The sequence below is a fragment of the Thamnophis elegans genome, chromosome Z (assembly GCF_009769535.1).
Source record: "Thamnophis elegans isolate rThaEle1 chromosome Z, rThaEle1.pri, whole genome shotgun sequence".
Classification (NCBI taxonomy): domain Eukaryota; kingdom Metazoa; phylum Chordata; class Lepidosauria; order Squamata; family Colubridae; genus Thamnophis; species Thamnophis elegans.
In genome coordinates, this window is record NC_045558.1 from 121,307,782 (window position 1) to 121,322,686 (window position 14,905).

A 14,905-nucleotide genomic window follows, 5' to 3' on the forward strand; every position below is an offset into this window, starting at 1 on the left:
GAATAGTTGGTCCTATGTGGGTTGGAAGATGTGATTGGTACTAGTCTGGTACATCCATCATGGCCTGTTTGCCTTGGGAGACCCTTCTGGACGTATACATGTCCGATGACATAGACCACTCCTTTTATGATCAAGGCCTTGATGTGTCAAAGGAGCTTGTGTGGGTAAATGAAATTGTGGGCTTGGTGGAATCATCAGCTGCAATTAGCTGGAAAAATAGTGGGGTACCTATAGAAGGTAATATTTGTAGCTCAGGGTTGAACTGTAGGTTCTTAGTGCTAAGGGGTCCTTGGGGCACTGAAGATGTTACCTACTTGGGTAATGAAATGTCTGTGGGAAAACAATCGTGTCAAGAGACCTCCAAGGACCCCACAATAGTGTGATCTCAGGCCATTCACAGACCCCTGCAGTAGAGCCTTTATCCCAGACCAAAAATACTTCTGTAGCTATTTAGCTCCAGCTGAGATGTCTCAAAGGTGCTTTTTCAAAAGGCAATGGGACTTTGTTTTCTCCTTGAAGAAGATGTTTCGCTTCAAGCTTCATCAGTTCTGATTGGATTGGGAGGGTGGGGGGAGGAAAGAAAGATTAATTCTGAAGTGAGAACTAACCAGAATTGACTTCAGAACGAATCCTTCCATCTTCCCCACCATCCAGTCGGAACGGATGAGACTTCTTGAAGGAGTGGGAACATTTCTTCCTCCAGCTGCCTTTTGAAAAAGCACCTTTGAGACAACCGTGGCCCTGGATGACTGGGAATCTCCATTGACATTCCTCTGACAGAGATGCACAAACATTGGTATTTGATCCTTGTGTCTTTCCTGTCTCTCTAGGGCTATTCAAAAATCTGGTCTCCTTGAATCGAGCCATCATTGAGAAGATTCTTCCTGGAGCTCTCCCAAGAAATTGGGTGAACAGCAAGTCTGTTCCTGTTATTTGGAAGCCCGGTGCGCACCCTGACGAACCTCCCTTTGAGTGGCTTTTTGCTTTCTGGACTTTCCTGACACGCCATGCTTCTTCCCTGGAGCCCTTCAAGGGATGCCCAATCATACCACTGACTCCTCTCTCCAGTTCTCTTGGTAGCATTCAGTTGGCTCGGATTTTGCCTCAACCCACCCTCATATTCCAGAGGCATAATGGGCAGTGCTTGACAGATGCGGTGGCTAGTATTTTGGAAGTGTTGGGCTGCACCGTGATCCAGAAATGGGACTCCAATTGGTCCCACCACCAGCTGGAAGAATATGTTCTAGAGCCCACACCTAGCAATGTATTACAAGCCTTTGTCCATCTGGGGTTAGCAGATGTAAAAAACCACCTGACATGTTTGTCGGCCTGCCAAATTGAAAATTTGAGTGCTTTTTTCTCTACGGCTGCCTCATTCTCTCGAAAAGATATCGGAGTCCTCACTAATTTGCCACTGTTCTTCAAGATGCCTTCTCTTCTTCCTCCTCCCAAGCCAGGCTTGGTATCAGCCCAAGATTATTTGGCTTTAGAAAAGACTTTGGTTCCACCAGTGCCTACCCATCTCCTGACCCCGGAGCCTGTGCTCTTGTGTCGCAATGAAGCTGAACGAAGCTTGCTTTTCAAAATCCGTGGAAAGCTTCTGGGGACGCCGGATCTGTGCCTGCTGTGTGTCCAAGCAATGAAGAAGGGGTCCTATGCCAATCGGGCTGAGGATGCCAAGCAATTCATGTTGTGGTTACTGCACAATGGAGACACACTCTTTCACCAGAGCCAAAAATTACAAGCTTTGTGCCGGGATCTTCCATTTGTGGATTGCGGATCGACAAAATTGCTCCCTCCCTGTCATCTCTATGACCCAGAGAACCACACCTTGCTGGCTTTATTAAGACCCAGCTGCTTTCCCAAAGGGCCCTTTCAGGAGCAAGCAGTGCTGCGAATCCTTCGTATGCTGGGTCTGAAATCGGAGCTCGGTGCTGTCTCTCCAGCAGATGCAATAATCGCTGCACAGGAAGTGAATGTAAGTGAAACGGCAACTGCCAAGGCAAAATCCCAGGCCCTTATCCGGGTTTGCAACGAGAGTCCTCTACTGTCGCGCTTCTCTCCTGAGATGCTAAAGCAGCTGAGGTCCCTGCCTTGGGTCCCTGCCATCAATTCCTCTAAACGTGGACCAGCTGGAGTCTTCCTAGCACCTGAATCAATCCGCTCAGAGAAGTATGCAGCTCTTGTAGGACAGGTCATGGGACTGACAAATGCTTTTTGGCCCCACGCTGCAGAAAAATTGGGCCTGGAATGTTCACCGCCTCCAGAAAAGGTGATGGAAAACTTAGCGGAATTGGTACAAGCCTATTGCTCTAGAGAGACTCCCCGGATAACTGAACGGTTGTGTAACATCTATCAACACATGCAACAGAATCTCTGTAATTTCCAACATCCGCCCTCATGCCCTTCAGTGTGGAATGGGAACGGCTTCTCGTGGCCAGCAGATGTGGTACTGTCCTTTCCTAACGATTTGGATTTTGCGCTCCTGATGCCACGAGTTCCTCCTGACTTCCAAAAATACAGCCTGCTTTTTGCAAAATGGGGTGTCCAGCAGTCACCCAGCGAGGAAGATGTAGACCGGGCTCTTCGTAAGTTGGCACAACAAATCAATGCCAGACCAAAAGGGGGTACGCAGGCTGAATTATTCCTCTTCATCACTGCCTTGGACTGGCTTAGCAATCAAAGTTATCACGGGGGAGAAGAAATGCTTATACCTGTGCAAAGCGTAGGCTTGGTTGGTTTTGCTCTTCGCCCTGCCAGTTCAGCACTGTATTGTGACATGGATCGTGCCCACCTTGCTGATTTGGGAGGAGACCTACCCTTTTCGGTGCATGAATCTGTTTCTTCTGCCACAGCTGCTTTCTTTGGAGTGGAGATGCTGAGTACCAAGTTGTCAGGCTTAGAACTGTTCGAAGCTTGGGGGCCTTCAGAGCCCATCACTCTCCGGATCCGTAACATCCTTCGGGAGTACAGCCAGGATGCTGACGTGTTTCAGGAACTGCTGCAGAATGCCGAAGATGCTGGGGCTCGGACTTGCCGCTTCTTAATAGACTTCCGGCAACATGACACTACTAAAGGACTTCTGGATCCTGGCATGGCTGCCTGCCAAGGCCCAGCCCTTTGGGCCCAGAACGATGCACTGTTTACTGAGGCAGATTTCTCCAACATTACCCAACTAGGTGCTGCCACCAAGGAGCACCAGGAGGACAAGATCGGCCGCTTTGGCCTAGGTTTCTGCACTGTCTACCACATGACTGATGTGCCTTTCCTTCTCAGTGGTCACACCATCCTCATCTTTGATCCCAATATCACCCATCTCCAAAAACATATCTGTGGTTCAGCCCGACCGGGCATCCGTTTGAAATTAACCTCCAAAGTCGCCGCTTCGTTTCCAGAGCAATTTGGGCCCTTCAGAGGGATCTTTGGATGTCGAATTGGGGAGAAATATCAAGGCACTCTGATCCGTTTGCCTTTCCGCACCGAACAGGAGGCCAAAGAATCTCAGATCTGCTCTGAGCCATTTGGACGCATGCGGATCAAAGGACTAGAAACTGGCTTCCAGGAGATGTCCCAGTACCTGCTGATTTTCCTACACAATGTGCAGGAGCTATCACTCTCCTGCCTTGCACATGGTTCCAGTTCTCCAGAAGCTGTCCAGCCACTGGCGATAGTAAGCAGAGAAGTACTGAATGAGGTGGGCTTTCCTATTATACAATTGAGAACAACATGGCGGTCAGCTGTGGACACGCAGCATTTTCTGCTCCATTCATGTTCAGCTAATGGACAAGCCAAGGAACTATTCAGAAAGGGAAGGCAAAAGGGTACCCATTTATTGCCGCCTTCTGCTAGGGTAGCATTGCCAATACGGCCTAGTACCACCGTTGGACGATGGCTCCCAGATATAAGTGGTTTTAAAGGCCGTGTCTTTTGCTTCTTACCTCTTCCCATTGAATCAGGTCTCCCACTGCATCTCACAGCCCCCTTCGCTGTGCTTAGCAATCGCAAAGGACTCTGGCACACTACAGAAAAGGGCCAGTGGAACACAGCACTGCTACGAGATTCGGTGGCAGCTGCATTGCTTGGGGCACTAACTCAGCTCCGAGACATGTACAAACAAGAACTGCTGGAGGACTACAAGTATTATGATTTTTGGCCTGATGTATACAGTATAAAGGATCCTTTCAGTGAAGTAGCCAAAGCCTTCTATCAAGCACTAATTGATGGAGTAAATGGGGAGCAGCCAGCTCTCTTCTCTGATGGACAAAAATGGCGCCCACTTAATCATGCTTGCATTTTGGATGACGATATCATTTGCGAGACGCAACTGAGTTCTACAGCAGTCAGAGCCTTCTCGTTACTCTTACCAGAACCACAGATTGCAGTTTCTCTTCCAGAGAAAGTTAAATCAAGCTTCAAAATCTACACCTCGGGAAACAGCTCAATGCTAAACACTTATAATTGGGCACGGTTCCTTCGGGAGCTTGTTTTACCCAATCTTGCTAAGCTTGCAGTGCCTGATCGTAATGCCCTGATTCTTCATGCCCTAGACATGAACGATGCCACGGTGAATGAGCGCCTGAAGTCCCTTCCTTGCATCCCTACTACTCCAAATAAAACGCTGAAAACTATTAAAGAACTTGTACACCCAAGGGGCCGTGTGGCACCTCTCTACGGTCCTGATGATGGCTGCTTTCCTATGGGTGAAGAGTTTCTGAAGCCGGAGAGGCTGTCGCGCTTGGAACAACTTGGCATGACCAAAGATTGGGTGGCAATGGAGGAACTGATCAGCCGAGCCCGAACTGTGGAAGCTTTGTGGCATCAGAACCCTGACAAAGCATGCCGGAGAATCTGCTGCATCTTGGAACTCCTTGATGGCCATCTCCAGGAAAGTTACGGAAATACTACCCAGGTTTTGTTTAGAGATATTCCCTTTTTGCCGGCAGTATTTCCTGGGAATATGCATAAAATCTGCTGTCCCAGTGAGATTTACCACCACAAGCAGTATTCCTTGGTACATCTGATTGAACCAATCCTGGACAAGGAAGCTCTTGGGGAAAGCGCCAAGCTCTCTACGGAGATAATGGAATTCCTAGGAGTGAAATGCAAACCACCTGTAGGTACAGTGCTAAAGCAACTGGAGAAGGCGTCATTTTGTTCCAATGCTCTCTCTAAGAAAAAGCTGGCTAAGATGGTACAAAGTTGCTATGCTTTTCTGAATGATGTAGTCCAGAACAATCAAAGTAGAGTAGAGGTGGCGCAAAGGGCACAGATGTTCCCCTTCGTCCTGGTCAGTGCTGGGTTTGTGCCGGTGTGTAAAGTGGCTCACAATCTGGCTTTTGATGCTACGCCATACCTCTTCAAATTGCCTGAGGAGTATCAGCAAGAAAAGAATCTGTGGGAGTGTATCGGTCTGCGTGACATATTTACCTTGGATGATTATGCTTCTGTCCTGGAAACCCTGGCCAAGGATGCAGCTGGAGAGCCTCTTTCTGTAGAGCAACTAATAATTGTACTTAGTTTGATCAATGCAGGGCTTGCTGGAGTTTTGCCAGAAAATCAACCACTGGATTCTTACTTGTCCCAGAAAATGTTTTTCCCAGACCAGGACAAAATCCTACGACAATTGCCTAAGCTGCTTTTTGATGATACTCCATGGCTCCCACGTAAGAGTGGAACACCGTTCTGCCATCATAGGATTCCACGAGAAATTGCTGTGCGCTGCGGCATGTCGACCTCAAAGCACCGTGCTTTGGAGAGGTGCCGGATCCTGACGCCTTCTCTTTGGAGCACACATTTTGGAGCTAAGGAAGACCTGTGTACCCGTTTGTCTAACATCCTCCGGGAGTATTCCTTTTCACAGGATGTGCTAAAGGAGCTGCTGCAGAACGCTGACGATTCTGGTGCGAGCGTCATCCATTTCCTTTGGGATCGCCGCCAGCATCCAACAGAGCGTGTCTTCAGCGATGCGTGGAAGTCCCTTCAAGGCCCAGCCCTCTGCATCTATAACAACCGGACCTTCCAAATGAGCGATATTGAGGGGATCCAGCGCTTAGGCTGTGGCGGCAAAGGAGGAAGGCAGGATGCTGTAGGAAAATACGGTCTGGGATTCAACACTGTTTACCATTTGACAGACTGCCCTGCGTTTGTCACAGGGGATAGAACACTATGTGTCTTTGACCCCACATTACTTTACCTCCCAGAATCCGATGAGGTCTCACCTGGTGCACAGTACAACCTCACAAACGATTTCAGAGATACCTTTTTGGATGTTTATGACACCTTTTTGCCTGACGTGTTTGAGCTGAAACAGGGCACACTTTTCCGGTTGCCCCTGCGTACTCCTGCAGGGGCGGACACCTCTCGAATTTGCAAGAATTCAGTGTCTGAGACATATATGGAGAATATGCTGGAGGCTCTTAAAGAAGATGCAGAATGCCTCATGATGTTCCTCAATCACATCCGCACTGTAGTTTTCTCTGTAATGGAGGAGAAAGACACGAGTCCCAAAGAATTGTTGCGGGTTGAAACTGAAGGAGGGGAGACTGGGAGGCTGGAGTACCAGAAGCATCTGCAACAGGCAGCTGCAGCAGGAGGCCTGGAGATGAGCAAACCAGTCACCGTCTTCTACAAAATGAAGATCAGCACTAATCTCTCGTGTGATCCCAGCACCTGGTGGGTTGGAAGGCAAATTGGAATGGACAGCACAGAGACCATAGAGGGCATGCTCCTCCCCTATGGTGGTGTGGCTGCTTGTCTTAATAGAGAAGCATGTGGGAGGGCTTTCTGCACCTTGCCTCTGCCAGGAAGGACAGGCCTTCCCATCCATGTCAATGGGAATTTTGCTGTTGATTCGGCTCGGCGTGACTTGCGGAAGGACCTCAGTGAAGAGGATGTCAGTTCAACCTGGAATAAGTTACTCATGCAGTTTCTGCTGGCCCCTCTATATGGCCAGTTACTTAAAAACCTGTGCCAGACACTGGGGAGGGAGCCATTGAAATTCTACACACTGAAGGCTTGTAATGATCATCTTGCTTTGAAATATTTGCAATATTTCCCAATTGTGACCAAGGATGTAGCCCCTGTTTGGCAGCACCTAGTGATCCATCTGTATAAACTGATTCACAAAGACCGGCTTCCATTGTTGCCAGTCTATCAGAAAAATGTTAATTACAAAAAGAGACCAGTAAGTGAAACGATAAGTGTGTGTTGGAGTGCACCCAGAGCAGAGGATTCCAATAGGGACCCCTATTTCCTGGAGGAGAGAATAGAGGATGAAATTCTTGAGCGCACTCTACAGGAGCTGGGTATGAGCTTGATCCCTGCCTTTAAACAGCTACAAGACATACATAAGCAATTTGTCATGGCAGAAATTGATGTACTGACTCTCAATTCTCCTTCCCTCTGTCATTTTTTGAAAAGTCTGCTCAATGTCTTACCATGCCCTCTAAATCAGACTGCTCTAAAGAATCGTGCCAACTGCTCTGCTCTCCTAACCTTTTCTCTAAGTGGTTTGGGTCCTGATGATGTGAGTTGCGTGGAAGGACTTCCATTACTGGTGACCAATGACAAAATACTGAGATGTTTCAGCCAACAAGAACCTGTTTATGAGAATATCTGGGTTTCTGAGCTTTTCCAGCATCGGCAGCACTGCTTTTCTACCTTTGTAAATCAGCGTCTATTAAAAATGGGGTTCCTGAAGAAATTTACTCTAGATGAATCTGTGGCTTACATCCAGGAGATGCTGACACTGGATAGCTGGGGCAATGATCACCAAAGCCAGAGGAGCTGGTTAGAGGAAGTGTGGAAGTTCTTTGAAAATCAAATCTGTGTCCCAAAGAAGGAAAAAATGAACCAGTTATTTGAAAATTTCATTGCCCTCTTCAGAGGGTGCCCTCTGCTCCCTGTCCATGGTTCCAGTGAGTTGATTCCTCTTGAATCCCTTGGTACATTGATGCCTAATAACTTAAGCCCAGTTTGTAAAATTCTTCATAAACTGGGCTTTGCCAAAATAGATTCCTCCCTGCTGCCTCCAGCGTTGAGTGTACACTGCATCAATCCAGAGCTGCTAAAGATTGGAGACCCTATGGTAGTACTAGAACAATTGTCTATCCACAGTAGCTTATACTGGGATAGACTTGAACCCTTGGATTTTCTTTTTCTCTTGGAGTTCCTCTGTGGGGATCTTGAAAAGCTAAATAATCGAGGATCATTAGCAAAACTGAAAGCTTTGCCTGTATTTGAGACATACCAAGGAAAACATGTATCATTAGTTTCATATGAAAAAGTGTATCGCCTGGTATCCAAAAATCCAAAGCTCTGTGAGAACTTTATGGAACTTTATGAAATGGATGCAAGGACTGTTTTACTGAAGGACACCTTTTGGAATCGAAGTGTGAGCAAGTGCTTGGATATTGAAGAATTGAATGATTTCCAACAGTTTATGCAGATTTTGCCTAGGGTACCCAGTCTTCCTGAAGCCCAAGTACTGGAAGCCTTGAAGTTGCTGTTCAGCATCAAATCAGAGTATGATGAAGAGTACAAGACTCATAAAGCAGCTGTGGTGTCAACATTCAAGTCTTTTGCCTTCATTCGGGATAAGGACAATGTGCTGCGTCTTGTATCATACTTCTACCAGGATGGTGACATTTTTAAAGAGTTGGGATTGGGCGCTCGATTTGTACCACGGCAATTCTATGATTCAATGCGTCCAATCAAAACATGGGACGTGAAGGGTTTTTTATTGCACCTGGGCTTGCAGAACGTGGTTTCTGAGGAAGATTTTTTAAAATGTGCAGCCCAGGTTGAACAAGAGGCATTCAGCAGTGATGCCACTTCTAAAAATGTCAGAAAAAAAAGTAAAACACTCTTGAAATACCTCTTTTCCAGAAAAGAAGATGAGCTGTCTAATTCCTTCCTGGCAAAATTGTCCAAGATCCATTTCCTTGTACCACGTGTCATCAATGATAAACTCTGTAGGCTTCACTTGCCATACGTTCCTTACAACGCTCCAGTGGCACCCCATGGTTCTTTGTACTGTTCAACACCTCTTGAACTCTTTTGGACATCAGCAGTTACTTTCTCTTTTGATGACTATGTAGGCAAAAAAGAGCAGGATGTTCTTCAAAAACTCGGAGTGATATGCAAATTACCTACCGAAGTGGTGTTGAAAAATTTGAGCAATGTATGTCAAGTGACCTGTGATACCCTAGAAAAAAAGGAAACCCGGGCAGAAGTTCTAAAATTAATGTATAGATTCCTCTCAGATGAGAAAGAAATAGATGTGAATTCCCTTAGAGGACTTCCTGTGATACTGACAAATGATAATGAAGTAGTTGAGGCAGAATATGTGGTGGTCCATCTGCAGCGCTCAGATGACTTTCGGCCATACCTCTACGTACTGCCATCCAAGTTAGGGTCATATATAGATCTCTTTGAGAAGTTTGGAGTGCAAACTGAGGCAACCATCTATCATTATGCCAGCGTTCTGGCCAGGATCTATGAAGAGACTACAGAACGGATGAAACTGCAACCCAATCTTTCTAAAGCAGTACTCAGAGCTACTCAGTTCCTCTTCCAGCTCCTGGAAGAAGCAAAAGAGCTAACAGATTTCACAAAGCTTCAAGAACTTTATCTCCCTTGCATTGATGGGAAGTTACATCCATCAAACACTTTAGTATTTAGCCACTACCAATCTGGCCAAGAACCCCTTGCTTTGAAAAACAGACTTCGCTTTCTGATCGATCTCTCTGAATGCTCCATATCAGCGGACAAGTATAAGCAGTGGAAACTTCTGTGCTTCCTACCTAAAAACCTTCGCCCCACGTATTTCCGTAACATTGTTGAAGATCAACTAGAAGAGTCTTCTCTGAAACTGTGCTTCTATCAGGAACATTGTGAGTTTCAGAACAGTCTCAAAGAACTTCTGGTTTCTCTTGAATTCCAGAATGCGTTGATTGCACTACTGAAATGGCAGAGTGCAACAGAGATAGAAGAGATGAATGATGGACTCTTCTCTCCAGATCAGCTAGAAGTGGTGTGCTATGAAAAGCTCTTCACTGTAATGGTCCACAACACTGAACGTTTGGAAGGAACTCAACGTGTCAAGACAGTGTATGTTGCAAGATTGCCAGATGACATGACAAAGATTTACCTTACTCACCAGGAAAACATGAGTCTGGAAGAGGGAGTCCATATTTTCTCAGTTCTAAGTCAAGAAGTTAATATGCTTTTGGGAGAAAAACTTCATCAGAATGCTACAGGGATTCTCATGGAGATTTTAGTTTGCAAGGAACCTAAAGATATTGCTGCAGTCCTAGAGAAGCACAGCGTGCCCCTGTGTCAGCAGGCAAACCTAAAGGCTTATGACCTTCCCCCTCCAGGAGAAGACATCCCTGAGGAATGGTACGACAGCCTGGATATGAGCATTCTGCATACCTTTGTGAAGGGAGATTATGTGGGCTACCTGGATTCTTCCCAACCCAACGAGCATTACCTGTATGCTGTTGTCCTTGAAGTACTTGAGTTGCAGAAAAATGGTGCTGGTCAAATACACACATACCGCATTGACTTGGGAGGAGGTCGGCAAGAAGAAGTGACTGCGTATGACTTGTACCACTTCAAGAGAGATAAGCCAGTCTCCAGTTCAAATAAAATGGTTATGCTGCCCCTAGGTTCCACTGATGCTGCCCAGTTGGTAAGACCGGATATGAATGAGTATTGGCATCAACGGCCACTGAACGAGGTCAAGAAAGAGATAGATGAGTGCCTAGCTCAAGTTTGGAGACTTTCAGAAGAGGAGAAGAAGAAAGCCCTTAGAAGATTATATCTGCGTTATCACCCAGATAAAAATCTCGGTCAAGAAGATTCTGCTAACGAACTCTTCAAGTACCTTAAAGAAAAGATCAAGGAGATGGAGAAGGGAATGTGGTCAAATGGCTCCGGTGGAGGATCCAAAAGTAGCAATTCCCATTGTAGAAACTTCTCAGACTGTTGGAGTCAATGGGATGAGCAAGCTCATCAACATCAACAGAAGCACTATGAATTTACCAGCCAAAGGTCGCCTGGAAGAGGAGGAGGTGGTGGAGGAGGAGGAAGGAGAGGGGGAGGATGCAGCAATTACAATTTCTGGTCATACTATCGCCAGAGTGGACCAAACTCTTCAAGATCACAGCCAAAGCACTGTTTCCTAGAGGCAAAGCGTTGGCTCCGGCAAGCAGAATGTGATCTGCAGGTAGCAGCCAACACTGCTGGAAATGGCAGCACTGAATGGCTGCTTTATATGGTTTTCCGAGCTATGGAGAAGACACTGACAGCAGTTGAGTACAATCAGGGAAGCAGCTTTGAGAGGAATCTCTCTCTTCCAAAGCTGGCTGACAAGGCAGCATCTTATGGATGTGAGCTGGCTAAGCTCCCTGAGAAGATAGAGATGCTCAGGAAGCACGGCGTGGATGACAAGGTAACACAGTATCCCAAATATCACCCTTTTCCCACCATTCCTCATGAGGCCTTTTCTGCCTGCAAAGAGCAGGATGTGCTACTGTTAGCTTGGGAGATCTTAAACATGGTAAAGAGTTGGCTTGACCGCTAAATAAATCTGGAAATATTAAAATATTAAAAGCTGCGAAAGACCATTGTGTATGTAATGCAGCAGTGCCTGTAAAGAAAATTTGCAGATAGTTGCTATAAAATGAGAAAGATTGTTCTTTAGAACAATCAGAGAACCTGGGTTTTTTTTGTAGATGGTAAAATAATGTGTCTATGAAAATAGTATGCATATTCTTTCATGCTGAAATTTTGTCTTTTAATAAATTGCTTCAATAAACTTCATTTTCTAAAATAAGTAATGAATTGTATATTTATGGAGGGGAGCAAAGGGAATTATTACAGCCATAGGTTCCTTGATAGAGATTTCATTTCCTCTTTATCCCTATTTGATTCTTCTATAACCGTGACAGCGAATCTATGGCACGCGTACCATAGGTGGGATGCAGAGCCTTATTTGCTGGCATGACAGCCCTTGGCTCCAGTGTGCATGCCGGCCAGATGATTGTTGGCCTTTCGGAGGGCCGAGGGAGACCGTTTTGGCCCTCCCCAGGCTCCAGGAAACCCTCGGAGCCTGGGTAGGGTGACACCCCCTTCCCCGCAGGGGAGTAACTTGCGTAGGTTGGGGTTGCACCTGCAAGGTTGGGTGGGCACACGCATGTGCGCAATAGCCTGCATACACAGTTTTATTACACCTTTAGAAAAAGGTTAGCCATCAATGTTCTAGAAGGTCAACCCCCAGTTGACGTCAGTACAACAAAAAATAAATAATAAACATCTGCAAGGCTGTATATTGGAGCTGTCATCCTGCACTGGCACTAAACAATAGAAGTTGCCTGAATTTTAGCCTAGGAGCAAGTGTTTTTGATATCCCTGTCCAGCTACCATTACTTCACGTTGCCAAGAATTGAATGGTGATTGAGCAGCCTTCCTTCACCACAAGTGTCATTGTCTGCAACAGAAACTTTGAATTTTTTTAGGGTACGGTGTTTATGCTGTTGACACAACGTCCTTTAATAGGTGGTGTTGAGGGCAGCAACAGCTTCAAGGTTGCATATCGCACTGCCTTGTGTGATGTAGGGGTTGTATTTCCTAGCCATGTTGTGGTGAGGTCCCAAGGCTTCTACTTGCTCTGGAAAAACACGTGTTCCTAAACTCAAATGTTCTGAATACCCAACAAGGTCAAATCATGCTCCTATCAATAATGATGTTGGACTATGTGGACATAATGGGGGCCAGTAGCTGTTGCCTTCCTGTTTCATCTACCATCAGATTGGCCAGTATCTAGGGAAATTATTTTTTGAGTGAAATGTCCCAGAGGTCCATACAACATTGAAGTAGCTCAAAGTGAGCTTTGAAAGACCCCTGCCCACCAGCCTCAAAGGAACTTCAACAATGCCACTGACTTGAGAAATTCTAAGCTCACATTAAATGGTTTCAGGCACCCACACATCCTCAGCAAATATATTGGGTTTTTTCATGAAGTTGCCAATTGATAAAATGCTTTTAATCTGCCCTACATCTAATCTGCATTTAACATTTTTTTACCCTATCTGCCCCACCCAGAGTCATCCCAATTGGAATCCTACTCAGTCCACCTTATGTATCTTAGGAAGTGAGATGGAGCTCATGAAATCCTATTTATTTATTTGATATATACATCCTACTTTTATTATTTTCACATTCACTCATAAATGAGGAAGGCCTGTTTGTTAGACATCAGAATAACAGCAGATGGCAAATTCCATGTTTAATGAAGCAAAAGAGGGGAGGATAAAGCTTATTTTGTCCTTGTATGGTTCCCATTGTGTAAATGATCAGTCAACCCAAAGTTTTCCTACACAAGTAGTCCTCAACTTACAACAGTTCATTTAATGGCCATTCAGTTACAACAGCACTGAAAAAAAGTGACTTATGAACCTTTTTCACATCGTGACATTTGTAGCATCCCCATGGTCAGATGATCAAAATGCTTGGTAACCAGTTCATATTTATGACAGTTGATGTGTCCAGGGATCATGTGATCAGCTTTTGTGATCTTCTGACAAAGTCAATGGGGAAGCCAGATCCCCTTAACAATGTTATTAACCACTGCAATGATTCACTTAACAACTGTGGCAAGAAAGCTTGTAAAATGGGGCAAAGCTCACTTAACAAATGTTTCCCTTAGCAACATAAATTTTGGACTCAATTGTTGTTGAAAGTCCACTGCATTGGCATCCATTTGTCTTTCACAAGCCTATGGTGCCATGCTCTGGAAAGAGGTAAAGCTGGAGTGTCCTCTCCAGGGCACGAGGCCTGGGTAGAATAATATGGACGATAAGACTGTTACCCAAGCAGCAGATCCCCCCTCTCCATGTTGTTGAAATAGTCCAATGGAATGGCAGAGCTGATACAATTGGTTCCAGTTGCGTCGCAGGAGTTACCAGAACCTGGTTGTACAGAGTCACGAACTGCTTCCATGACTCCGGCTCCGGATTTTGCCTGGAGGTTGACTCCTGAAGCCTTTTCCAGTAGTGGATATAGTCACAAGGCAGTGGAGGTTTGTAATCAGAGGTCCATACACACCTAAAAAGGGGAGAAAAGGAACATTTCAGGAAGGGATTCTGTAATCTTGTCTTTGCCCCCCAAATGAAGAAGTTGGAGTGCCAGATGAAGGGGGGGGGTTCTGAAGCAAGTTATAAAACTAACCTCATCTTGTCACCCCTGGCAACTGTCTCAATGCACTTCAACATGGACCATATGTACAGTACAGTGGGGGGGGGGGAATAAAGAACAAATATGAAAAGGGATAAAGGGATAAAAAAGGTTAAGTGTTTATAATTTTGCTTTACAAAGGCTGCTTCCCTTCCCCACCGTCTCTTTAGCGAGAGGGGTGGCAAGTGGGGTGGGGGAGAAGTGAGAGGCGTGGAGCGAGACATGGCTTCTCTTGTCGTCTCTTCTCCCCCACTCGCCGAGCATGGCAGGCTTCCTCTGCAGCTTCCAAGCCGGGGCAGAGAGGAGGCAAAAAGCTCACCACTGGGGATGAATCAGATGCTTCACTGGAGAAACTGCCCCACACCAACCCAGGCTTCCTAAATTTCTCACTCCTCAGATTGTCCCCCTCGCAAAGAAAGCCCAACCCAACGCAGGGCAGTGACAGGACACGTCAGAGCAGTGCGGCCAACCGCTCAGCCGGTGCAAAGAACAGGGAGGGGAGGTGATGGGGGCGACAGGACATGCAGTCCCATGCTTGCTGCCTCCTGCATCCCCAAAATAATGAGACAACACCCCCCCCCCCCGATAATAAGACCAATGCCATATTTTGTGGATCAAAATAAAATAAGACCCTGTGTTATTTTCGGGAAAACACAGTAGGGAGAGA

General features: G+C 46.0%; 1 protein-coding gene across 1 annotated transcript in view; it reads left to right on the plus strand.

Annotated features, from left to right (window-relative positions):
* The window catches only part of LOC116522113 (sacsin-like), a 38,691-nt gene extending 26,852 nt beyond the window's left edge, over positions 1-11,839 (plus strand). The window contains 1 exon segment of the mRNA XM_032236755.1: positions 831-11,839. Coding sequence (XP_032092646.1) covers positions 831-11,587 — 10,757 coding nt within the window. The 3' untranslated portion in view covers positions 11,588-11,839.
* The last annotated feature ends 3,066 nt before the right edge of the window (positions 11,840-14,905 follow it).